Genomic DNA, 26434 nt, shown 5'->3' with positions numbered 1-26434 from the left:
AATGAAATGTGATCATAGTTCTCATTCACAGAAAAGATAAAGGAACAAACGAACTTACCTTCTTACAGCAAGCTTGACAGACTACCCTTCCATCCATAGTTAAATTGACATCCCATGTGATCCACTGCTTCAGTCAGTAGGACTTGGATGATCTTTCTTTGGGCATTCTTCTTCCTCCACTTCACAATAAATCAACACGTTCTGAACATAAAGCGTACGCATACAACAATTCGCATCGAAAGGGAGGTACAGGGCATATGGGTTGTGCAGCATAGTTTGACGTTGACTGGTTCTCACATATGTCTTAGGAGGTTGGAGGGGTTGAAGGCTTCGAGGTCAAATTGTTCCTTGTTTCTCCTGATGGAAATTTCCGTAGAACTATTTCTGGTGACTTCTGAGAATTCCCATTTTTGTTCGTGGGGTAAACAGACATTGAGAAAAGAGAAGACAGTTCTGTCGAGCACACTAGCTACAATATAATGCACTGGATGAAAATCGGCTTTGTTAAAATACAGTCAAAAGGCATCAAATAGGCAATTATACTCCAAATAGGCATTTATAGGCACAGTGAAACCAACAAAATATAGCTAAAAAGACCCTAAAACGGATTTATATATCAAAAGCCTACGTTTCTGAACACAGGAATCAAATAGACAAATAGGCAAATTCCCGTCTCTAATGATAACATTGACATTTACAGTTAAGTACAAAAGTTAAAAATTAGAAAAGCAGCTGGAATTGATAAGGCTTTTTTTTTTTGCTAATGGCTTTACATCACACCGACACAGATAGGTCTTACGGTGACGATGGGATAGGAAAGCCCTAGGAGTTGGAAGGAAGCAGCTGTGGCCTTAATTAAGGTACAGCCCTAGCATTTGCCTGGTGTGAAAATGGGAAACCACGGAAAATCATCTTCAGGTACCTCTCGGGTGCAAGCTCACAGCCGTGCGCCACTAACCGCACGGCCAACTCGCCCGGTTGATAAGGTTTCAGGGGATATACTAAAGATAATGGGTTGGGATATAGTACCATATCTGAAGTACTTATTTGAGTATTGTTTGCATGAAGGAGCTGTACAAAATGACTGGAGAGTTGCTATAGTAGTCCCTGTGTATAAAGAAATGGGTGATACACATAAAGCATGAAAATTACATGCCAGTCAGTTTGACATGCATTGCATGTAAGCTTTGGAAAAACATTCTTTCTGATTATATTAGACATGTTGTCAAAATTAATAACTGGTTCGATAGCAGGCAGTTCTGGTTTAGGAAAGGTTATTTCACTGAAGCTCAACTTGTAGGATTCCAGAAAGATATAGCGGATATCCTGGATTCGGGAGGTCAAATGGACTGTATCGCAATTGTCCTATCTAGGCATTTGATAGGGTGGATCTCGGGAGACTATTGGCAAAAATGATTGCAATTAGACTAGACAAAAGAGTGACTGAATGGGTGGCTATATTACTAGAAAATAGAACTCAGAGAATCAGAGTAGGCGAATATTTGTTTTACCCTGTAATAATTAAGAGGGGAATTCCCCAAGGCAGTATTATTGGACCTTTGTTTTCTTATGTATATCAGTGATATGAGTGGAGAAGTGGAATCAGAGATAAGGCTTTTTGCAAATGATGTTATTTTGCACAGAGTAATAAATAAGTTACAAGATTGTGAGCAACTGCAAAATGACCTCGATAATGGTGTGAGATGGAAAATAGGCAATGGTATGATGATAAACGGGGTTATAAGTCAGGTTGTGAGTTTCACAAATAGGAAAAGTCACCTCAGTTTTAATTGCTGCATTGATGGGGTGAAAGTTGTTTTTTGGAGATCATTGTAAGTACCTAGGTGTTAATATAAGGAAAGATATTCATTGGGGTAATCGCATAAATATGATTGCAAATAAAGGGTACAGATCTATGCACATGGTTATGAGGGTATTTAGGGGGTTGTAATAAGGTATAAAGGAGAGGGCCTACAACTCTGGTAAGACCCCAACTAAAGTATTGTCCCAGTATATGGGACCCTCGCCAGGATTACTTGATTCAAGAACTGGAAAAGATCTACAGGAAAGCAGCTCGATTTGTTCTAGGTGATTTCTGACAAAAGAGTAGCATTACAAAAATATTGCAAAGTTTGGGCTGGGAAGACTTGGGAGAAAGGAGACAAGCTGCTCGACTAAGTGGTAGGTAATAAAGATGTTGATTCCCATAGGGAACCTGAAAAATTTGTTCCGAATGAGTAAAATTATAACACCAATATAGTTGGTCTGCTATTGGACATTTAAATTTTCCAGCTAATTAATTACTGGTTGCCAGCGTTTCACCCCAGTGTGCTAAGTTGGGCTCATCAGTTGGTAAATAGCACACCTACTAAGACGCATGGCTAGTGCATACCATGGAGGCCACTGCGAAGGCTACTTGGAGCCACTGGCCGTGCCAGTACACTATTGGACACTTTGTATCATTTTCGAAAATTGATGCCTGCAGATCAGTAGTGAGTGATTAATCGATTGTGTTATGTATAATGTAGTATTTTCAATCAATCAGTGAATCAGTCAGTATTGACCTGTATTCAGGGCAGTCGCCCAGGAGGCAGATTCCCTATCTGTTGTTTTCCTAGCCTTTTCTTAAATTATTTCAAAGAAATTGGAAATTTATTGAACATCTCCCTTGGTAAGTTATTCTAATCCCTAACTCCCCTTCCTATAAATGAATTTTGCCCCAATTTGTCCTTTTGAATTCCAACGTTACCTTCATATTGTGATCTTTCCTACTCTTAAAGTCACCGCTCAAATATAAATTTTAATACTGCTTTAGCACTAGTCACCTCCTCTGTCTGGATATTATTCTTGTAACCAACAATCTTTACATACTGTACTGCTGACTAAATACTTCTGCCTTTTGGAGTTCCTCACATACACACTCCCCTTGTTCATTAATGATTCCTGGAATGTCCTTCTTGAACCTGTTTCAGCCTTAAAGTACCTATACATACCTTTCCATTTTTCACTAAAATTTGTATGGCTGCCAATTATCCTTAGCTGATTTCTTTGCTAGATTCAATTTCCTAGTGAGTTCCTTCAATTTCTCCTTACTTCCACAGCCATTTCTAACTCTATTCCTTTTCAATCTGCACCTCCTTAGTCTCTTTTTGTATTATTATAATAAGGTGGCTCTTTACCATTCCTTACCACATTTTAAAGGTCCAAACCTTTTTTCACATTCCTCAACAATTGCTTTAAACTCATTCCAGAGTCTGTTTACATTTTTATTTACAGTTTTCCACCACTCATAGTTACTTTCTTAAAACTCCCTCATGCCTGCTTTATCACCCAATAGTCCTACTTCTAAGACCTTCCTTTCTTTCACATTTATATTTAAATAAGACAAAAACAGCTTCATGATCAATAATACCATCTCTTACTTCGGTTTCTCTATAGAGTTCATCTGGTTTTACCAACGCCACGTCCGGGATATTCTTCCTTCTAGTTGGTTTCATGACTTTCTTAATCAGCTGTCCTTCTCACATTAACTTAACTTATTTGCCATTTGTTGGTCATGCTTCCTGTTGTTCACATTACCTTCCCAATTGACATTCTGTAAATTCAGATATCCAGCTACAATCACATTCCTCTCCATGCCGTTTCCCTGATTATCTTATAAAACAATTCTGAATCAGCGTCAGCGCTACCCTTTCCCGATCTTTACACTCCAAAGACATCAAGTTGCCTATTACCTTTAGAAATGAGCCTTACACCTAGAATTTCATGTTTGTTGTCTTTAACTTTTTCATAGCTTACAAATTCTTCCATCGTCGCCATAAGACCTATCTGTGTCGGTGCGACGTAAAGCCCCTAGCAAAAAAAAACAAAAACAAATTCTTCCTTCACCAGAATGAATACTCTCCCTCCCACTATTCCTATCGTATTTCTACGATACACACTCCACTTCCGTGAGAATATTTCTGCATCTATTGTATCATTTCTCAGCCATGATTAAACTCCTATTACAATATCTGGTAATTACTTAATTCTATTCCTTTCTTTACTATAATTCTACAGTTCAACACTAACATTTTTATGTCATCCATACTTGACTTCCAGATCCCTGTACCCTTATTACCGCTCCCTAGACCACCCCGTTTCCCTGAATGACCTCCCTATAACCCTTCCAAACAAATTTTCTAACTTATATGTACTACTGCAGTTTCAGTGAAAGGCTATCTGAGCGCAGATCCCTATCTCCTCCTATCTCATTCCCAGTTTCGCACATACCCACACTACAGTCATTTAAATCCCAATTCACCATCCGGTCAGTATCCCTCGTAAACAATAGTCCGCTTCCTTAAACTTCACCCATGCTGCATTTACAAGATCCCCCACATCCCCAACTATGTTTAAAGGAATTCAAAGGAATCGTTTGGGAAGGAGAGAAGAGCTTTGTACCTGTTAAGAAGGGTAAAATAACCTCAGACCCTGTTTATTATACAAGGGAAATAAGAAAATTAAAAAGAAAATGTAGAATAGTAAACAGGAAGATCAAAGAAGGTAGGGAGAGTAAAGAAAGTAGAAAACGGCTAATGAGGGAACTGAATAGAGTGAATAAGGAAGCAAAAGAGAATTATATGAATGGCATTTTTCAAGAGCATAATGACCACAAAGGGAAATGGAAAAAGCTGTATTCATATATCAGGAATCAAAAAGGAAAAGGAATCCAAATTCCTACAATGGTAGGAGAAGGGGGTAAACACTATTTAACAGATACTGAGAAAGCAAACCTCTTTAGTAGGGAATTCAGAGATTCAGTAGATGATTGTCAGGAGTTGGAAACCGAAACAGAAGATACAGAGGGAGAGACACAGAGGGAAACAAGAAGCTTCTCATTCACAAATGAAGATATTTTCAGAGAAATCCAACTGCTTCAGCAAGGAAAAGCAGCAGGAAGTGATCAAAATACTGGGGAAGTGATAAAGACAATGGGTTGGTACGTAGTGCCTTATTTAAAATTTCTCTTTGACTATGTCATAAATAATAGTGTAATACCAAAGGAATGGAAGGAATCTATAATAATACCAATTTATAAAGGAAAGGGTGATAAAAGGAAAGCAGAGAACTACAGACCAATCAGCCTGATCAGTATAATTTGTAAAATACTGGAGAGTTTAATATCAAAGTACATCAGAGGGATATGTGATGATAAAAATTGGTTCATGAGGAGCCAGTATGGATTTAAAAAGAAATTTTCTTGTGGGGCACAACTGGTGGAATTTCAGCAGGACATATCAGATCAGTTGGATTCAGGAGGTCAGTTAGATTGCATAGCCATAGATCTTTCCCCAAAGCCTTTGATAGAGTGGAACATGGAATATTATTAAAGAAATTGGATGGAATAGGATTGGACGTAAGGGTTACATGTTGGGTAAAAACATTTCTAAATTCAAGGGTTCAGAAAGTCAAAGTAGGAATTAACGTATCTCAGGAAGAGAAAGTTTGGAAGGGAATTGAACAGGGTAGTATAATCAGTCCATTACTTTCTTAATATACGTAAATGATTTAGAGATTTTGATTTGATTTGATGTTGGTACTTATACCTGCTTGCCTTACATTGTTGGTACCAACATGAAACACTATCAGCTTCTCTTTCCCTTCTACCACCGGGCGAGTTGGCCGTGCGTGTAGAGGCGCGCGGCTGTGAGCTTGCATCCGGGAGATAGTAGGTTCGAATCCCACTATTGGCAGCCCTGAAGATGGTTTTCCGTGGTTTTCCATTTTCACACCAGGCAAATGCTGGGGCTGTACCTTAATTAAGGCCACGGCCGCTTCCTTCCAACTAGGCCTTTCCTATCCCATCGTCGCCATAAGACCTATCTGTGTCGGTGCGACGTAAAGCCCCTAGCAAAAAAACTTTCCCTTCTACCTTCCTCAACATCTGCCTCTACCTAATTCTTAGATAACATTCTACCCTGGTTCCCTTTCCTCCACACACTTTCCCCACATGTCCAATAATGGAATCCCCCATGACCAGAGCCTCAACCGTACCAACGTCATTTGATCCCTTCCTTCGCTTCGTCAGCCCTTATCTGACAGCTGCAGAAGCTACTTCCTCCTCCCTTTTCTCCCTCCCATGACCCTGTTCCACCTGTCTTTTTCTATCCTTTCTCTACATTTCCTACCTTTTCCCTTCCTCCTACTTCTACATTTCTCAGCAACAGTTTCCCTGTCCTGAATTCTGATCCTGAATGGAGTCCTTACCTGCAATCTCCTTCCCCTTAATACGTTAGACCACCTGTCTTCTACAATTCCCTCCTTTACTTCCAATCTCTCTCTCACAGCTACTGTATCCTGTACATTGTTTGAGGGAGGCCTATCTCCCTTCTTGTCTTTAGAGAGAATCCTAATTATCTCCCTCAAACTCTCCAACTCCTCCCTCATATTCTTCAATGCCTGGCCACACCCATAGTTCCTACACTTTCACTCCTTAGCCGTTCTTTAGGGAAAAATGAAAAGAAAGGGAGAAATAAAATAACTTTTTATGTGCAAAAAAATTAAAGGAAATAAATATTGCCTAAGATAGTACACAAAGATCACGCGACAATAAAGTAATTAACCCTTAACTACTGACGTGAGGTCTCTGGGACCGTTCAGCCCCAAATTTTCTGCCCTTCACCTGCATCAGTGATCTTAAAAATCTCTTTCTCTGTATAACTTCCAGTCTTCTCTGTGTTCTCATCGTGACCAAAGCTGTCAGTGTTTTCTGGAAGTGACTCTTATCCCTGGGGCCACATATCCGTAGTTATGTAACAAAGTGCGATTGTTTATATACCTCATTAGTGATGCTGATTCCTCCCCGTGGTGCCCCTGGATAGGTACAGGTAACTGTGTTGCCAGTACTGAACTGAACGTCAGCTTTTGGTTGCCAGACTATCACTTGTGATCTCCTGGCTAATGGTACACAAAACGAATGATACTAGCTCTTTTCAGAGTCAATCTGCAAAGCCCTTGGGAACTGTTCTTGAGAGTCCTTCAAATCAACATCGAAGGAATCAGTAGATCTAAAAGTGACTACCTTTCCAAACTGGCATTGGAAAATAATGTTGATGTAATATGCATTCAGGAAACTCATGCCTCTGATCCATCTCAGCTTCGTTCAAGAGGAAACATTCCTGGATACAAGTTACTGGGAGCTACTTATCATTAGTCTTATGGAACTGCAACCTTTGTTCGAAATTCCATCGCCTGCTCTTATTTAGTCTCAGCTAATTCTGATGCAGGCATTTTCAACATCACTACAAAAGTCAGTGATGTATCAATCATAAATATTTATAAACCTCCAGGAATTCAGTGGCCTAACAGTGTTCTTCAAACAATCTCTCACCCATCCATCTATGTGGGTGATTTCAATAGTCATCATACTCTGTGGGGTTATAGATATAGTGACCAGTGTGGAGAAAAACTTAGAGTGGGCAGAGCTTTGTAACATGCAACTGATTTTCAATCCAAAAGACAAACGTACATTCAAGTCAGGAAGATAGGACTCGGAAACCAATCCTGACTTGTGCTTTGCTTCATGTGATTGTCAGGGATCCAGCTTACCTGTGTTTTGTAAAGTTCTTACGAACTTTCCACATAGTCAACATCGACCTGTCCTTCTGGAAACTGGTATGCAGATTCCTATTATAAGATCTTCTCCACTCCCTCATTGGAACTTTAGTAAAGCTAGTTGGGAGAGCTATTCAGCTGATCTTGACAGTACCATACGATGGATTCCTCCTGAGGTTAGTAACTACTCTAGGTTTGTAAAAGCTACTCTAACATGCGCTAAAAGACATATTCCCCGCGGAGTGAGAAAGGACTTTATTCCAGGGTGGGATGAGGCTTGTGAAGTACTTTATGAGGATTTCCAGGAGAGTGGTGAAAAAGATGTAGCTCACGAGCTCCTTCATAAACTAGATGAAGCTAGACGAAGCAGATGGAAGGAAACCATAGATACACTGGACTTCAGACACTCAAGTAGAAAAGCTTGGAGTCTTCTAAAGAAGCTGGGAAGAATACCTCACAGTCCCCAGCTGAAACCAGAGGTTTCACCTAATCATATTGCTAGTCGCAATGCCAGTTTGTCCAAATCCAAGCCAGACAAATTACACAAAAGGTTTATAAAAAACGAACTGTTTCGTTTGAAAAAGGAGTACACTACTTCTTCCAACATTTCTGCTCCTTTTACTGAGCAAGAGCTTCTGCTTGCCTTAAATGAATTGAAAAATGGAAAATCCCCGGGTTTTGATGGTATACACCCAGAATTTTTGAAGCACTGTGGAAAAAATGTAAGGAACTGGCTAGTGCAGTTTTTCTCAAACATACTCCGAACAAGTCAACTCCCTTCAGAGTTTAAACGAACTAAGATACCAGCTATCTTAAAACCTGGTAAACCTACGGATTCTGTCGAAAGCTATAGACCAATTGCCTTAATGAGTGTCTGCTTTAAGCTCTTGGAACGGCTTATCTACAATAGAATAAGTCCTCTAATTTTTAAAATCATTCCAATCGAACAGGCTGGTTTTAGACCTCAACGTAGTTGTGAAGATCAGGAGCTTGCACTGACAACTCATATTGAGACAGGTTTTGAAAAGCAATTAAAGAGTGGTGCAGTGTTTATTGATCCAACAGCTGCACATGATACAGTGTGGAGAGAAGGTATTGTGTATAAGTTCTTTAAACTGACAAAGTGTAGTCAAATGTCGCGTCTGATTAACAATATGCTCTCAAACAGAATTATCCAGGTAGTCATGCATACAAATCACAGCAAAATAAAGGTACTTAAGAATGGTTTACCTCAAGGATCTGTTCTCTCTCCATTATTGTTTAACTTGTATATTGCAGACATACCTGTCACGAGCTCTCGTCAGTTTGCTTATGCCGACGATCTGGCAATAATTAGTCAGCATGTGGATGCTAATGTGATAGAGAGAACTTTAAATGCAGATCTGGATGTTTTGTGCACATACTTCAAAACGTGGTGCTTGAAACCAAGCCCTAGTAAAACGGAAACCTGCTTCTTCCATTTAAATAACCGGCAAGCTAATATCACCTTGAAAGTGTCACTTAATGGAAGTCTTCTCCCTCACAATGCCAACCCCAAATATCTTGGAGTTACTCTCGACCGAACGCTATCATACAGGAAACATCTAACCAACCTAGCAGCCAAATTAAGGTCACGCAACATCATCATTCACAAACTTGCTGGCTCCACATGGGGAGCCTCTGCATCTACTTTGCGTACTTCAGCTATGGCGCTGGTGCTTTCCACAGCTGAGTACTGTTCTTCCGTATGGATCAACAGCTCTCATGCTAAAAAGGTGGACACGGTCCTGAATGAAACAATGCGTGTCATAAGTGGCACAGTAAAATCTACTCCTCTTTTCTGGTTGCCAGCGCTCAGCCACATAGAACCTCCTAGAATTAGAAGATTGAACAACTTGTTTAGAGAATACAGCAAGATATTAGCCAATCCTGATCTCCCCATCCATGAAGATGCTTACGTCAGATTCAGCCGCCTCAAATCAAGATCTCCTATTCAAACAGCACAGGAACTTGTTAGAAGGGATTTCAATCCAAAAGCAGATTGGCAACAAGAGTGGAACAGCGTAGCTCCGACTCAATGGTGGGCATTGTTCAATTATAAGAATCTTCCAGCTGGCTTTGATTTACCCCGCAAGGCATGGGTAGCCATCAACAGAGTCCGTACTAACCACGGGAGATGTGGTTCAATGATGTTTAAATGGGGTATGAGATCTTCCCCAGCCTGTGACTGTGGTGCAGTTAAACAGACTATCGACCATATCGTCACCAAATGCATTGGAAGGGCATTCGCTGGATCTAGCCAGGACTTTGTGGTGGCTTCTGCTGAGGCCATACAATGGCTAGAGAATTTGGATCTAAATCTTTGAACCCTTTTGCTTGCATGATTGTTTTCAATATTATGTGTATATCTTATAGTTATGTATATAATGGTTTGTGCTTACTGTTCATTTATATTTAATCTTTGTATTGTTTTGTGTGCGTTACTATATGCTAATAATAATAATAATAATAATAATAATAATAATAATAATAATAATAATAATAATAATAATAATAATAATAGTGAAATGTCCGCTTCCATAGTGTGATAGCACTATTACCTGCCATTCTCAGAGGCCCAGGTTCAGCTCCCAGTAATGCCATAGATTTAAAAATGGCAGGAGGGCTGGCGTATGGTCAAAATTGTACAGGGAGCTCGTCTCTATTGGGAGTATGCAAGAAAGGAGCTGCACCACCTTGCGACTAGGACATGAGTTTACTTTTACTTTTATTTGTAAAGTACACACATTCACATTAAATTGGCATATGGATAATAATCCTGTACTGTCGAAAATGACACTAATGTACCCATGTTTCCTGAACAAAGATACTCTTATATTACAAAACTATCAGAAGAGGAAGAGGAGTTTGAGTTATAAGGTGAATCAGTGTTCTACAATTTTTTCTGTTGCGTGTGATAATAATTCTAAGCACCTTTTAAGATGCTCCGTCTAGGATGCAGTCATGTAAATGTGTCGTACAGACTGCGAATACTCGGACATTTCTCAAGCCTCTTGTTTTGTACCAAAGAAACTGCAACCTATCAAGTAATATTAGTTTTGGTGCTTTAATATTGCTGTAAACTGCTTATGTTTAATGTATCAAAATTCAGTAATGTGCGTTTTATTGTAGTACATAGTTAATACATAAAAATTAATACTTTAGCATTTTATAACCCATATTTCTAGTAGTGATCCATGGGACCTCACGTCAGTAACTATGCACAAAATGTTAACGTCCGTAGTTAAGGGTTAATATACTACTACACTACAATACTACTTAGTCGTACTGTGTTTTTATCCTACAACACCCTAACAGGATAAATACTGCCATTAATTACTGAATACCAAAATGAATCCACAAGAATTACACAATTCTAAACTGCAGTTAAGCCTATCTTAATTACAACAACAGAATTCTAGATAGAGTTTCTATGGATACCTCTACTATACTACACAAATATTTTACAATAATACAATAAGCACGCTAACTTCTAATAAGATACTACACATATACCACAGTACAGATTTGAATCCGCTGTCCTCATATAACAGAGCCTGAGATCATTATCCTTTAGATATAGTTGCTCTTTACATATTAGAATTTACAGTCCCAGCTATAGTCAACGGTTAGCATTATTAACACGTTGTCAACGGGCCCCGGAGATCTGTTTTTACGCATGGGCATAGTTTGTAGCTTGTTGTGCTATCTGTTGGCTATAATTTGAACTACTTTCAATCATGTCATGGCATAGGGGATCATAGATTTTAGTATTGATTTTTTTTAAATTGTGCAGTCTTTGTAGCCACGGAGACTTCATATATACACAGGTTCTCTTACATGCCGAGAATCATTGCACAAGATGGCGCGCCCATGGCAACGTGCCCTAGATGACGACAAATTATTTCGACCTTTATATGCAGATTCATTATCTGATGTGCCACATGGGTGATGAGCCTTGAGAATTCTCATAGTTTCTCAGCTGACAGTAGGTGACAGCCGACAATAGGTGACGGGCTACGAGAATTCTCGTTTTTATGTACCTTGTATTTCCTTGATTATTAATGAAATTGTGGGCGAGATAATGAGTCCCAAGCAGTGTAGTCATGGATTATAATTTATTGCTTCATCTTTCTTTCTTTAAACCTTCATGTGTTTAAAAGTAATAATGTCGGATATGTAGAGCTATTCCCTGGAGCACCTGTGCAGATGTCAATATGGCGCGGCGCATTCATTTGCCGACGGCTACCGTTAATTGTGATTTATTATGTACAGACCGGTTATAATAGGTACCGAGTGACAGTGAATTAGATATTTCTAATGATTAAGCGCTAACACTAAACAGGGAGTAGCCGTTAAGAGAAATCCTTGCATACTTGAAAACAGTGAGTATACGAATGGCACAAATACGGCATTCATACTACACTGTGCTTAGAAAGACTATTAAATGGAGCCACAAATGGTATTGCTTTGAAAAGTATCACAACGTACTGACTACAAACCAATTTAGTAACTACATGTTCCAAGTTTGAGGTCGATATCTTGAATACATTTCCGAGTTACAGTGGTTCGAGTGCAACAGTGTAATTTCTTTCTTGGAAGCTTGAACTATCCAGTCTGCATAGGGTAGCAGCCTCCATTCGGTGCCTGTTGTCAATGTGTTAATGTCCACTAATGGCCATTATTTACTCTAGCTAGTTCCCATCTCCCACTGGAACATGCATAGCACATAAAAGACCTGGTTTGAAAATATTAATTTTTTTGTCTCATAACTGCATTCTTTTGAGAGTGGGTCAGTAAGTAATTGTGCAGCATCAGGGTTAATTAAGGCCACGGTGAAAAACTTTGATATGTTAGTGAGACTACCACTAGCAGGGAGAAAAAGAAGAAAAAAAAAAAAGGCAAATTTAGAAACTTCATTTGCATTAAACTAAATAATACTCTTCAAGCCCATGACATTTCAATAACTTTGTGGAGAATGATCCTGTATTATATTACTACTTACAGATGGCACCGAAGATTTAATATTACAATTATTGTAACTCAAAAATATTATTGGTTGCATGTACAGTATTCTGGGGATGAGAAAACTGGCTCATTTCACTTCAGAAACATTATCACTAATTAGTTCTTTACCAACCCACATCTATGTTTCCAGAACCAATCTGGGCTGAATCTTTGAGACTGCAATCCGCAGATCCTCTTCTAGCAGAAGGCGAGATCAGTGCTTCATCTTAATGGATGCCATTGCAGAAAATACTGACCTTCGCAAATAAGTTGATGTGATAAGCAAAAGCACATCCACTGCCTTTCTTGTGAAATTAGGAATTCATTTCAATATTTATTCGAAAATTGTCATGAGACCTTGACTTAAATTCATATTGAAGGGTTGTGTTACTTGGTAGCTCTCTTATCTTCTGGTACATTATGTTTTTATCAAATGGACTTTGGATCCAGTCATATTCAGTTGAAGGTTCTGGCATTTTATCCTCGAATTTCCAATATAATTTCCAGCAAAGGTTTTTGATATGTTCTATAACAAAATGCTTTTTTTTGCTATGGGCTTTACGTCGCACCGACACAGATAGGTCTTATGGCGACGATGGGATAGGAAAGGCCTAGGAGTTGGAAGGAAGCGGCCGTGGCCTTAATTAAGGTACAGCCCCAGCATTTGCCTGGTGTGAAAATGGGAAACCACGGAAAACCATTTTCAGGGCTGCCGATAGTGGGATTCGAACCTACTATCTCCCGGATGCAAGCTCACAGCCGCGCGCCTCTACACGCACGGCCAACTCGCCCGGTATATAACAAAATGACAGTTCCTTTTCTTCCTGGAATTCATTCAGGCATGGAAACATTTCATAGATACATTTCTATAACTAGTTTCTCCACAGTTCCAGTTTCTTTTTAATCACAAACACCTTGCTACTGAATATGATATTACTATTGTGGCCTTACAGCGATACATTCAGTTCATTCGGTTTCTTAAACACATTAGCTAAGTAGCAGAATGTAAGAACCCATTTATCATCCATGAACAGAGCTGTGAATGTAGAATTACTGTCCCACAGGAAAAGGCAAAATTCATCCTTCAACTCCACAATGTGGTGAAGGGCTTCACCACGCGACAACCAACATACCTCCTTGTGTCATTAAAAAAAAAAAAAAAAAAAATATATATATATATATATATATATTGTAACCGTAAAAGCTTAATTTGGCGACTAGCTCTGCATAAGACTTGGCCCAGGTTGTGACCGGTCGTTATCTGAAAGGTTACAGGTGAGAGGGAAGCAAATAAGTATAATGAAGCATTAACTGTTTAAAACAAGTTTATTCATGAAAGAAAATCAGGTTTCAACATCACCTCAGCTCTTCAGTTGTAATGGATACCTCTCCCTGGGGTAGAATTGACTCTGATGCAATGTGGGTCAGAAAGTCTATTTATGGTGTCACCATCTTCCGAGCTGGTCTTGAACCTCTGGAAGGACCTGAGTGTCTCGAAGTCCGGATGGCCGAGGAGCGACTGAAGCTTGAGTTGTAATGTGGCACTGGACAGGAAATAGACCCTAAGAAACTGACCTGCACAGAGTAGATAATGGTTAGTAGTGGTCTACACATTTGACTTCACGGTGGGATCCACTAAAAAACACTGTTATTGCTGATGAACTAAACTCAAAATTACATCTGTAAGGTCTCAACCACGGAAATAAATAAGTCACTTTATTAAACTTAAAGATGAAAATTTCGGTGGAATCGTGACATAGGAAATACAACATTCCACACAGTTCTTCAAGTCCGAATTAGTAACAAAGGAAATCAAGAATTTATTCTGGGAGGAATTTACTCCCGCTCTCGTTAAATGAAGAAATACTGTCTTTCTAGAACTGTCCTGGGTTCGATACGAGATATATTAACTATATCAGTTATTTAACCACAGTCGGAAATAAATCTTAAGTTCAATGGTATTGTGAATTTCAACTACCTGTGTCAGTAGCTTGTAAAAAAAAAAGTATAGCATCACTGTCACCAAATTCAATCACCTGTACTGAATTACGTCTTACTATCGGCACAGGTTTATCACTCGTTAGGACCAAAGACAAAATTATGTACAGTCGAAGTTTCTCGAACGACAAGGTTCTCTCACTATTAGCAGTCAATGTGAAGTTTAAATACTGTCACTAAATTCAATCACCTGTATTGAATTACGTCTTACTATCGGCACAGGTTTATCACTCGTTAGGACCAAAGACAAAATTATGTACAGTCGAAGTTTCTCGAACGACAAGGTTCTCTCACCATTAGCAGTCAATGTGAAGTTTAAATACTGTCACTAAATTCAATCACCTGTACTGAATTACGTCTTACTATCAGCACAGGTTTATCACTCGTTAGGACCAAAGACAAAATTATGTACAGTCGAAGTTTCTCGATCGACAAGGTTCTCTCACCATTAGCAGTCAATGTGAAGTTTAAATACTGTCACTAAATTCAAATTGCACTGTTCCTGTTAAGAGTTACACGCCTAAATTGTTCGCGTCTTAACTTGTACACAATTCCTATTACCACACGCAAATCACGCTATAATTTTTTCTAAGTCTTGGAGATGCATTCGTAGAATCAAAGTCCACTGAGGCGCGAACTTGCACTCCCATCGGAAAGTCGGACTGGCGACAAGCCTCATGGTGACAGCAGAACCAACAGCCGATCGACCGGCCTCGACTGTGGTACAAGGTACACTGATCTGACGAGCGAAATGCTCGCCTATTTATCTGTCCGAAAGAAATTAATGATGAAAGGAAATGGAACATTCCACCTGACGTAACACGACTCTAGAACATGTTACTCAGTCGTGACGTTTCACTTCCGCTACGCGCAGCTGACATGGCCGCAGAGGAACGAGTTTGGCGGGTAGCATAACTCCGCATTCATCGGGACTTTTAACGAGAACCATGTTACGGGTATAATATATATATATTTGTTTGTAGCGTCGACCTCTGTAGATCTTTTGCCACTACTTTCACCATATGATAGGAACCTGCTTGTAAGTAGAATTGTGGAAGTGTGGAGTGTTGAATGTGAGGAAAGGAATATTAAGGACGACACAAACACCTAGTCGCCAGGGATATTAATAATTTACAATTAAAAACCCCTGACCCAGCCAGGAATCGAACCCGGGACCGCTAGGTGACAGGCGGACGCGTTGTCCCCTACACCGCAGGGCCGGACACACCTTGTGCCGTAGATGTGTATCTTGTATAGATCCCATATTGTCACAAAGAATGGATTTTTTTTTTTTACAATTGGCTTTACTTTGCACCGAGACAGATAGATATTATGGTGACGATGGGATAGAAAAGGTCTAGGAGTGGGAAGGAAGCAGTTGTGGCTTTAATTAAGGTACAGCCCCAGCATTTGCCTGGTGTGAAAATGGGAAACTATGGAAAACCATCTTCGGGGCTGCCAACAGTGGGATTTGAACCCACTATCTCCCGGATGCAAGCTCACAGCTGCGCGGCCCTAACTGCACGGCCAACTTGCTCGGTAAGAATGGAAAAAGCCTACTGTTTACAACTTTTGCTTTCACAAAATTCACGATCTTGCTGCATCTTTAAGCACTTTATTGGCTTTAGTTGTAATATTTTTGAATCCAATGCCTTCCAATGTATCATGCAGTGTGTGAACGTTAACAGATTAATTAACAGCACTCACTCTTGCTATGAATCCCTTTTTAGTCCCAGTAAATGCAGGTGCCCCATCTGTGCATATATCAACGCAGTTAGTGAGATTGTCTGTGAAAAAGAAAATACCTTCTGTACCCCTCCCTTTTAGACTTTCACAAAATGCAAAGTCCTAATGTACCTATATTATTTTCATGACAGTAGCGAACAAATACAAGAAGCTGGGTAAGATTTACAATATCCGTGCTTTCATCAATTAGGAAGGCGAATTTTGGACTGTCATAAAGGCGTGTTGATAATAATTGTACCGAACAAGTGGCTGCGTGGTTTGGTTCACGTAGCTGTCAACTTGCATTCGAGAGATAGTGGGTTTGAACCCCACTGTCTGCAAATGCTGGAGCTGTACCTTAATCAAGGCCACAGTCACTTCCTACTCCTAGCCTTTTCCTATCCTGTCATCACCATAAGACCTACCTGTGTCAGTGCAATGTAAAGAAAAAATAATTTATTTTTATATTAGAGAACATTAATTAACAGCAGAATGAAAATTACGTTCAAAAAGGATGAAACAGTATTGGGCTGACAAAGAAGAAACACCTCCATAAACCTGCTAAAGTAGTCCTATATTCGCTAAAAAATTAAAATAAATAAGTAAATCAGAGGACATTGCATCAATATATCGAACCACTATCCCTCCTGATAGCAGTATTGTCTACAGTCTCGCCATACATTTCTCCATGTATGGTTGTGCACATCTTTGCAGCTGCAGGAAGAAATAACTTCTCACTAATATGTGGCATTATGGATTTTGCAAAAAAAGTAAGATTCCTCTAACGATGTGCTTAGTGCTTTCTTTAGAATACTTTTCTAGGAATTTATTTACTTTCAGTTGTTTCTCATGAGGCTTAAGGAAGTGTTGCTCTAATGCTGTGGATGTTTTGTCTGGAAGTGTCTTCAAAGTTTTACAGGTTTCAAACTATTGTTGGGTAAAATATCCAAGCAAAGAACTCACTTAAACCATTCTTGGTTATTCACAAGAATGTTGGTAAAACCCAGTTTTAGACAATAATTTGACATTGGTATACTTTTGTTCATCAAATATTTAACCTTACCTGCAAGAGCTGAAGCACATGTGCAAGGTGAACATACAACTAAATTCACATCGTGTTCTTTATTTGGTATTTTCATGGGAGAACAGGCACTTGACGAAACACTTTCATGGGATCATTTTTTACCACTGTGAATCAGCCATCATGATTATGACAGTACATTTACCACTAAAAAATGGTTAACTATCCTTACTCAGAACACACTGATATCCATCTATACAGCAAGTATACTGTTCATTCATAGTCTTTGCACTGAGTGACGAGTTTCAGGCTGGGAAGGATGAATCTACTCTTGTAGCATAGCGGGTTAATGGTGGTAAGATCACTAAGTGTCTTATCATTACGCTACAATGGGGGAAAGTTGTTGCTATGGGTGGTAGGTTCGGATCCAAAAGGGCACTGTGGTTATTTCTGTAGTCAAGTACATGTGGCAGTACCTCCAAACTCATGCTGGCAGCCTTTCTGGTCAGCATTCGTGAAATTCAAAGTAAGGTAGTATGTTTCCATGAAAGTTCGTTTTTAAGAGGAGTGGAAGAGCTTCTTGCTGAGAATTTGATGATAATAATTGTTAAAAAAATGAGATGTAGTTTGTATTGTCACCTCTCTAGATTACTCTCTCCCTGTTTGCAGACCACTGCACGACACTAACAACCACCACAGAAATGTGCAGTAGCAAAATATACTTCCTTCCACCTAGGGTTGGTATTCGGAATGGTTCATGGCCAGAATGAGGATGATGATTCTTCTTCTGGAAACTTGAAGTGGGGAGTTGTTCCCTAAGAGTGCCTGCAAATGCTTTTTCCTGTTAACTTCATATACTCAAGAGTTTCTGCAAGCAGCTCTGTAATGTATTTGGGGTCCTATCAAAATTATAGATGTGAAAGATATTTCAGTAAATACAATACTATTTTAACTAATAGAACATGAAACACAGAAGAGAATGTTTAGGTATGTTCAGTGATTTCCTTCAACAATGTCACTTCTTCTCCACCACTTTTCCCACACACACTGGTGGGGTCACAGGTTGAAACTGTGCAGGCATGTGAACTAATAAATTTGTTTATTTCTGTTATTCATTGGCCTATATAAATTTAAAATAACTGTATAATTTCATTATACTTTATGCACATTTATTTTGCTATTAGCTGTATGCAAATACAATTTTCATTTCATATAAAAATTGTCAAGAGCTATTACCTAATCCTAGTAATCATAATTAACTCAAATAGTATGTATTTCTTTAAAATGCTCTAATATGTTAAATTAGCCTGCCTGGTGGCCATGATCATTAAGTCTAAACAGTCTGACACTGTGGTTAGCCGGTTCGAGTCTCGTTGGTTGAAAAAATTTCACCATCAGAATGTTGGCCGGTAGGGTAGGGGAGGTGGTGGTATACAATTTCTAATCACTAGATTGTGTGCCAAAAGCCTGGATTAAATTCCAAACCTTTACGCAGTGCTCATATGGAGTGAGGGCATATGACGTCGTCGATGGTGATTTGTCCGTCGGATGGAGACGTTAAGCCTTGAGCAGACCTCTTCTTTTTTAACAATTATTGTTATCCTATGTCTATTGTAGGCTATGTGCCGGCACCAGATTTCACTCTCTCCCCTTCTACTTTCATATCGTGTCATTTATTTCATCTCATTAACTCCTCTGATGAGGTTGATGTCAGGAAGGACATGTGGTCATAAAAACTTGTCATGAAAGATTCATCTCACCTCATACCTGACCCCTTAGAGAAATAGGTCAAGGGTTGGACAAACAAATGGATAAATACTGCAAAATGATAAATGTACAAATTAGAATGCTAAAAGTCACTACCCCTGTTGATGATAAAATATATTTTTGATGATGTTAATGTCTGAAAAGCTAATAAAGAGATACCGCAAACTTGACTAAAGGTAATTATATTGTGTTGGAATATGTAGGCAAAAAAAAAAGAGAAGACATAACCATTTTCAAAGGAAACTACACCTAAATCCCATAAAACATTCAATAGCTAAGTTTGACGATGCAAGAGATCTAAGGTATAGCATTCATTACTGTCATAATGCCTTGGTGCAGTGAAGAAGAAAACAGAATGTGTGGAACCTAAGGTTTCTGTAAATTTTATTGATAATTTTAAGAGAGTCTTTGCAATATCACCTCATGGCATAACCATGCTACGAACAGAGAGTGATAATCTTCAGTTATTCTTCTTCTCCACCACTTTTCCTACACACACTGGTGGGGTCGCAGGTTGAAACTGTGCTGGACATGTGAATTTGGCCTTGTTTTGTTTTTCCTTATGGCAATATTATGTGGTTGTGGAAGAAGATTATATTCACTATTTTGTGTTTCTGCAGTGGCTGGTAGTGTGGTGCATTCTATGTGTATACGAAAAAAGTGTATTGAAATAAACACAAACCCCTCTGTTCCTGAGTCAGAGGAATTAACCACATGCAGTTAAAATCTTCGATACATCCAGGAATAGAACCAGGACCTTCTGAATCATAGGCCTTGATGCTAACCATTCACCCAATGAGCCGAACAAACACAGAATGATTATTTTAAAAAAAGAGCAGAAGTATTTGTTACAGAAGTTAATGAACATATTAAAACCGAAAATATTCAAATGAGATTGTCTGGTACTGTCCTCATTGGTAGTTTAACTACAAGATTTCATATGAAGGAAGATTGTCAAATTAAAAAGGGAGAGCAAAATACCAAAGGGACAATGCAGTCACTGAATAGTACAACAAATAGCTTGTGAATGGATGGCTGTTAAGCAAACTGTGCTTCCAAGAAAAAATGGACAACGTGGACCTAGTGTTGCAAGAGGAATTCAACAGGTATTCATCAGAAGTTTTTATGGGACTAAGTGTGATGATAAAGGTGTTGATTCCCATAGGGTACCTGAAATATTTGTTCCGAATGAGTAAATTTATAATACCAATATAGATGGTCCACTATTAGACATTACAAATCTTCCAGCTAACTCATTGCACAATAGGGCGAAACGCTGGCAACTGGGAACGAGTTAGCTAGAAGATTTGTAATGTCCAACAGTGGACCAACTATATTGGTATTATAAATTTACTCATTCGGAACAAATATTTCAGGTTCCCTATGGGAATCAACATCTTTATCATCTGATGGCCAGGCAGGCATCAATTTTTGGTAAGGAGACAGTCTCTCATAGTGCATTGGCACTGCCAGTGGCTCCAAGTAGCCTATGCAGTGGCCTCCATGGTATGCACTAGCCATGCTTCTTGGTGGGTGTACTATTTACCAACTGATGAGCCCGACCCGGCACACTGGGGCAATACGCTGGCAACCGGGAATGAGTTAGCTGGAAGATTTGTAATGTCCAATAGCGGACCAACTATATTGGTATGACTAAGTGTGAGCTGAAAGATGACAAAAGGGCACATTCAGAACTTTTTTGTCAGTCTGCATTTATCTGAAGTCACTCTTTGCAGTGGACACGCAGGTGAAGGAATACCTCAGGAGGCCTCAGGGGAAAACTAGTTCATTTTAAAATCATTCCACCTGAAACTACAAAATGTGTTCATGTTTTCTTACAGTATAAAATTTACAGAAAGAGATGTACTACATAAAACTATGCTAAAACATGCTGCTGCCTAAATTATTTGACAGAATATTCATTCTGAAAATGCTACATACATACGAGATTTATAGAGCTGTACTTGGTGCACAGTTATGTACCACAGTGGTAAATCTTCAAAACATTAATGTTCTTTGTGAGTGTATTGATGTTGTGTTTATTAATTGTGCATTTTACAGTAATGGTTATTGCTTTGATAATTTTATGCATTAATCTTTGGACACTTGCACACCCTCACAATTCATAATGAAGTTAAAGAAATTAATAATTCCAACTACTTTTGTATGCTTCAAAGTGGCTCTTGCCTTCAGAGACCTTTGATGGTCAACTGCTGCGTTTAACAGAAAAATTACTATTGCTATTGAATTCAGAGCCAAGTTAATGACTATAACTGACTTATAGTTCAGTTTTGTTGGTTCATACCTGAAGGGTACCCTCTTATGAGTGACGCTCCTCATATTACAATGCAGTCAAAGTCAAGTAAAGTTCAGCAATTCTGATTTTATATTAAGAAATAACATTATATGGTTGTCATCTTTCTTATCAGTATTGGCTTGTCATACATTGAACAGTATCTACACCAAGCTTTTATCTAAACCACTGAACAACTTTTGCAGATATTGGTAACTGTGGAACGAGTACTGAGTAAAGGAGGATTTTTTTTTTTCAAATTACATGGGTTCTAATAGAGACAAAAACACTATTCAAAAATATCCTTTATTATCAAAAGTAAATGGTATTGCTAATATGATACATGTAAATCTTAAGTCTTAAAAATGTCATCTTCTGATGTGTTTGGTTTTTATTCATATTTGTACAGAGCTTTATAATATTTCCTGCTGTAACAAGGCTGTCTGCAGATTCAAAAATATATTGTTATTGCACCTAGAAAAACCACTATGTTATAATACATCTGCTTAGAACTCTGATCAGAAAGGTTCTGTCATCTAAGGTTCAGTATTGCATGAACTATATCAATGAATTTTCATTCTTAGTGATACATGTGCTGCGGGTCAGTATTTCTCCCGACAACATTGTCACATAGCAGCATTTAAGGCGCAATGACAATATCCTGTAGGCCTATATTACAGGTGTCCTGTGATTAGCAGAAATTGGAAACACATTCTTTCACAAAGGACTACAACAGGCTTAGAACCAAGGCATGCAGGCCATTGAAATGTAGGTTGCTACTTTATCCCCTTGTGGGATGATATTGTAACATTAATAGAGTTGCATTAACCTGGGGCTTATTGGTGTTTCAGAAACGTGCTATGAAGCTGCAGCAACTGAAACAGAAAGAAGCATTACATCGTCAACACCAGAAAGAACTTCAACTTCAGCGAGAAGAAGAACTTATTGCCAAGCCATCATCTACAAACCAAAGTTAACTTATTTTGTGATATAAGCACACCTTTGTGGTGAATCAAACTACCATGTCTTTCCTCTTTTCTTTGTATGGTTTAAAAGTTAGATGTAAAGGAAAAAAAAAAAAAAAAAATGAGATAAACATAGTTGTATCTGTTTGAGAAGAATATTTGTAGAAAATATGAATAGTGATACAAGTATAAAAAATCTTCCATACATAGAAAATGAAATTCAATATTCTTAATGAGAATTCAGGGGAAGGAATGCGTCCCCTATGTGTGAAGCCAAATAAAATGATGGAATATCAAATTAGTTCACAAATGACATTATTTTTGGCCAGTATATTGTGCGTTTCCTTTTTGTATCATGTCTCTAGAGAATAATATTAATATAAACAGCTTTAATCTCTATCCTCTAAATGATTTTTCACTCAGTTTTTTTTTTTTTTTTTTTTTTTTTCATTGTAACTCGAGTAGATTTCTTACCTACGATATTGGCAGCAAGGAGCTTGAACTAATAGATTATTAAATTTATTCAGTTCTTTAAATAAACCCTAAAATGTCTAACCTCTATGGAGCTTGTTTCCAACTGAACAAATTTTACATGAAATAAAGTTGGATCATGCAGTGATCTTGGACTCTTTTCTTCAGATTCTTTTAGAGCAAATTATTATGATCTCATAGTGTGTTATGAACAGAAAATGAAACTTGATTTGGCACTTATCATTTAATGGAAAATACTTCCCTCTAAAATTTCATATACCCTGTGGGTGAGGGACACAGATGAATTCACCCACGGCGTCCCTGCCTGTTGTAAGAGGTGACTAAAAGGGGCCCCAGGTGCTCTCAACTTGCGAGCGTGGGTTGGCAACCATGGGGCCCTTAGCTGAGTCCTTCCACTTTCTTGTGCCAGGCTTGTCTGTCCTGTACTACCTCCCTTGGTCAACTCTTGTTCTTTTCCGACCCCGATGGTTTTAGAGCATTCGAGGCCTAGGGGAGTCTTTCAATTTCATGCCCTTCGCAGCCCTTGCCTTTCTTCATTCATTACTTCATTTTTCAAAGTGACGGATCCCTTTACGCCCCCTCTCTCTCTACCTCCTGTACGTGGGGGACGCAGACGAAGAATACATCCACGGTATCCCCTGCATGTTGTAAGGGGCGACCAAGGGATGATTGAATTAGAACCATGAAACTACTTGTGATTAGCACCATCATGCATGGAACACCATGGGCCAACTTTACTTGCGAATAGTACCACTATATGAGCAACACTGTTGGTCTGCGTTGCCTGTGATTTGTATCCACTATGTGAGGAACACCACGGGATAGTATGAGTCCCTGCGATTAGTACACCTATGTGAGGTACACCATGGGTTTGCGTTGCATATGAATGGAGCCATTATGTGGGAAACACCATAGGTCTGCGTTACCTGTGCGACGTACAATACTTGTAAGTAGTACCATAATGTTTGGAACACCGGAGTTTACGCTACTTTTGATTAGTACCGCAACTTGAGGACTACCATGGTTCTACTTTACTAGCGATAAGTACCATTATGAGGGACTGTTGACCTTAATTTTGAACCCCTTTAGACACCAAGCATCATTGATTCAGGATTGTACTTTGGAAGAAGTCCCTTGGTCAGTAATATAGTTTCCGGGAAGGTGAGGTCTTGCGGGTCGGATCCATTCATTCTTCACCATCACGTTTTAATTTCTGGTCAGTGGATGAATTTTGGACCTTTAAATTGTCATTGCATTTCGTCTCGTTCGTACCATTAGGGGCCGATGACCTAGATCTTAAGCCCCTTTAAACACCAAGTATCATCATCATCATCATCATCATCATCATCAAAATTTCATATAGGAACTTTAGGAACATTTGCAATCAATGAAATTATATTTTATATATTTATTATTGCTGTTTACCCTTGACCACTAGTTCATCATATTTTGCTTATGAGAAAACACAAAAGTGATGATTTAATACCTGAAAATTGGCCACACATCCCCAGTCAAACTGAAAATGTGAATGAAATTTCAGCTACGAATATTTGATTGGTGTAGTCATCAAGCAGAACTACCAATGGTGTATTTGCCCTTAGACAACTGATTCCAAGTGCATAGAGGGCAATAACAATTTGTCTATTGTTTTTATTGGCCTTAATAAGGCTTATGACACCAAACCAAGACCAGAAATTTGGACATGCCTACAATAAAAATTGATGCCAGAGAAATAGTAGAGTATATCCATCTGATAAAAAGGATGTACAAGAATGGCAATTAGCATGCAGCTGGAATGATTACTGCATTTCCTCTTAAAATAGGAATCCATCAGGGTTCTGTTCTCAGTCCCTTAATTATGCACAATTGTAACAATTTTATTGAGCGAGGATGTAGGAAGAGGCACCATTGTCGATGTTGTTCACTGATCAACAGGTATTCTGTACAGAGACAGATGAAGGAAAGTGAAGGAATGAGGATAAGCAGAACCAAGACTTAGTTCATGAGCCTGATGCAGAAGTGCAGAGCTTGGCTCCATAGCCGTAGCATGTTAATACGCGCGCTACTCTGCTCGGTAATACTATTACTGAAATATAATTTAAAATTGTTGATCCAAGAACTGGTAATATCAAAATCATTTGCATGTGGAAAAAAACAATTTATCTGAGGATGGGGTGACAATTCTGCATGAGATTCATTATTACTACATTGTCTTGCACTTTCTTGTAGTTTGATATAGCCAGTTATATATTCTCCATTTTCATTATCAAAATATAGCTTGTAACTGTAGGTTTTAGGTTAGGACATTTTCGTAAGATAATTTGTAATATTGAAGTCATGAAAATCGTGTAATTTTGTTCATTTATAATGTAAAAACATAATATTATAAGAAGAATTTGTAGTAGGGAATTTTGTATCTGTGTAATTTTAATTTGTGTAAGAGTCTGCATATGGCATGGCAGTGTAGGTTGCTCAAGAACTGTGCAACACGGAAAACAGTGGCTATATCGGGAAAGACGGTTGAAGTCAGTTGAAAGTGTTGCAACAAAGTGAATTGGAAACCCGGGGTATGGCAGGTAGTATAGGCTGAAGATTGGAGTTGATTAATGTGGATGTACGTGAATGGACTTTCTATGTCACATCAGACGCTCGATAGCCAATACGAGGGCTTTGTTTTAAGCAAGGTTGGGTTGACTGAGTGACGCATGAAGAAGTGCCTGTGAGGGCGTTGCTACCAATAAACTTTTTGGGATGCTATAACCACATGTGGCAAGCCTATATAAGTATGTATGCGTGTGCGGCAAGTCATTCTGATTCTCACAAATATGAAGTTTTGAAGCTTCCACCTAATCAATACATATATTATTGTTCTACAGTACCGGTTTCGACCTTGTGAAGGTCATCTTCAGCTGACAATCATAACATACAATTAAAACATCACAGTAAGAATATCACATGATATGAGTAAAAACATTGTCATTACATATGTTCTAGTTTCAATAACCGTCTACATTAACTGATATAATAATTAAAACTTAACATTACTATATGTACATGAATGATGTAGTCTATGTAAAAATACATTTTTCTTAAATTATGAAGGTGTCACATAGTATGGCTGAAAACCTTATCAATTTGCAAATGTTTTTCGTCTTATCTTTGTCTACGTTAATCGGCAATACTATTATGTGCACAGGTGATATATGTTGAATGTACAATATTCTTAAATTGTGAAGTGTCCACTGTTCCACATTAAAACTTATGACTAGATGAATAAAACATTTTGAAGTACAGATTAGTTCTTGCGGCGTGTTGTATAAGCGATGTGACATTCTTATTGTGATGTTTTAATTGTATGTTATGATTATCAGATGAAGATAACCTTCACAAGGTCGAAACCGGTACTGTAGAACAATAATATATATGTATTGATTAGGTGGAAGCTTCAAAACTTCATATTTGTGAATATAATCAATACGGAAATGACACTTATAGATTCTCATTCGGACCAGTGCACGGGAGCTACTTTGCGTAGTTTCCTATTTGTTAATC

General features: G+C 38.5%; 2 protein-coding genes across 4 annotated transcripts in view; one reads left to right on the top strand and one right to left on the bottom strand.

Annotated features, from left to right (window-relative positions):
* Positions 1 to 25979, top strand: part of Pldn (Pallidin) — a 102970-nt gene extending 76991 nt beyond the window's left edge. Inside the window, exon 5 of the mRNA XM_067147233.2 lies at positions 22277 to 25979. Within this exon, the coding sequence (XP_067003334.2) occupies positions 22277 to 22402 (126 nt within the window). The 3' untranslated portion in view covers positions 22403 to 25979. The remainder of the gene's footprint in view (positions 1 to 22276) is intronic.
* O-fut2 (O-fucosyltransferase 2) overlaps positions 13939 to 26434 on the bottom strand; it is a 188420-nt gene continuing 175924 nt past the window's right edge. For 2 of the 3 annotated variants that reach the window (XR_010860197.2, XM_067147230.2), the window contains one exon: positions 21726 to 22300. The gene's annotated coding sequence lies outside the window, so the exon portion shown is untranslated. Of the gene's footprint in view, positions 14197 to 21725; positions 22301 to 26434 lie in introns of those variants that run through there. The other variant, XM_068227594.1, reaches the window with a different exon arrangement.

This window comes from Anabrus simplex, chromosome 5 (assembly GCF_040414725.1).
Source record: "Anabrus simplex isolate iqAnaSimp1 chromosome 5, ASM4041472v1, whole genome shotgun sequence".
In the NCBI taxonomy this organism is placed as follows: Eukaryota; Metazoa; Arthropoda; class Insecta; order Orthoptera; family Tettigoniidae; genus Anabrus; species Anabrus simplex.
Note: the sequence above shows the minus strand (reverse complement) of the source record. Positions and strands in the feature narration are given on the sequence as shown.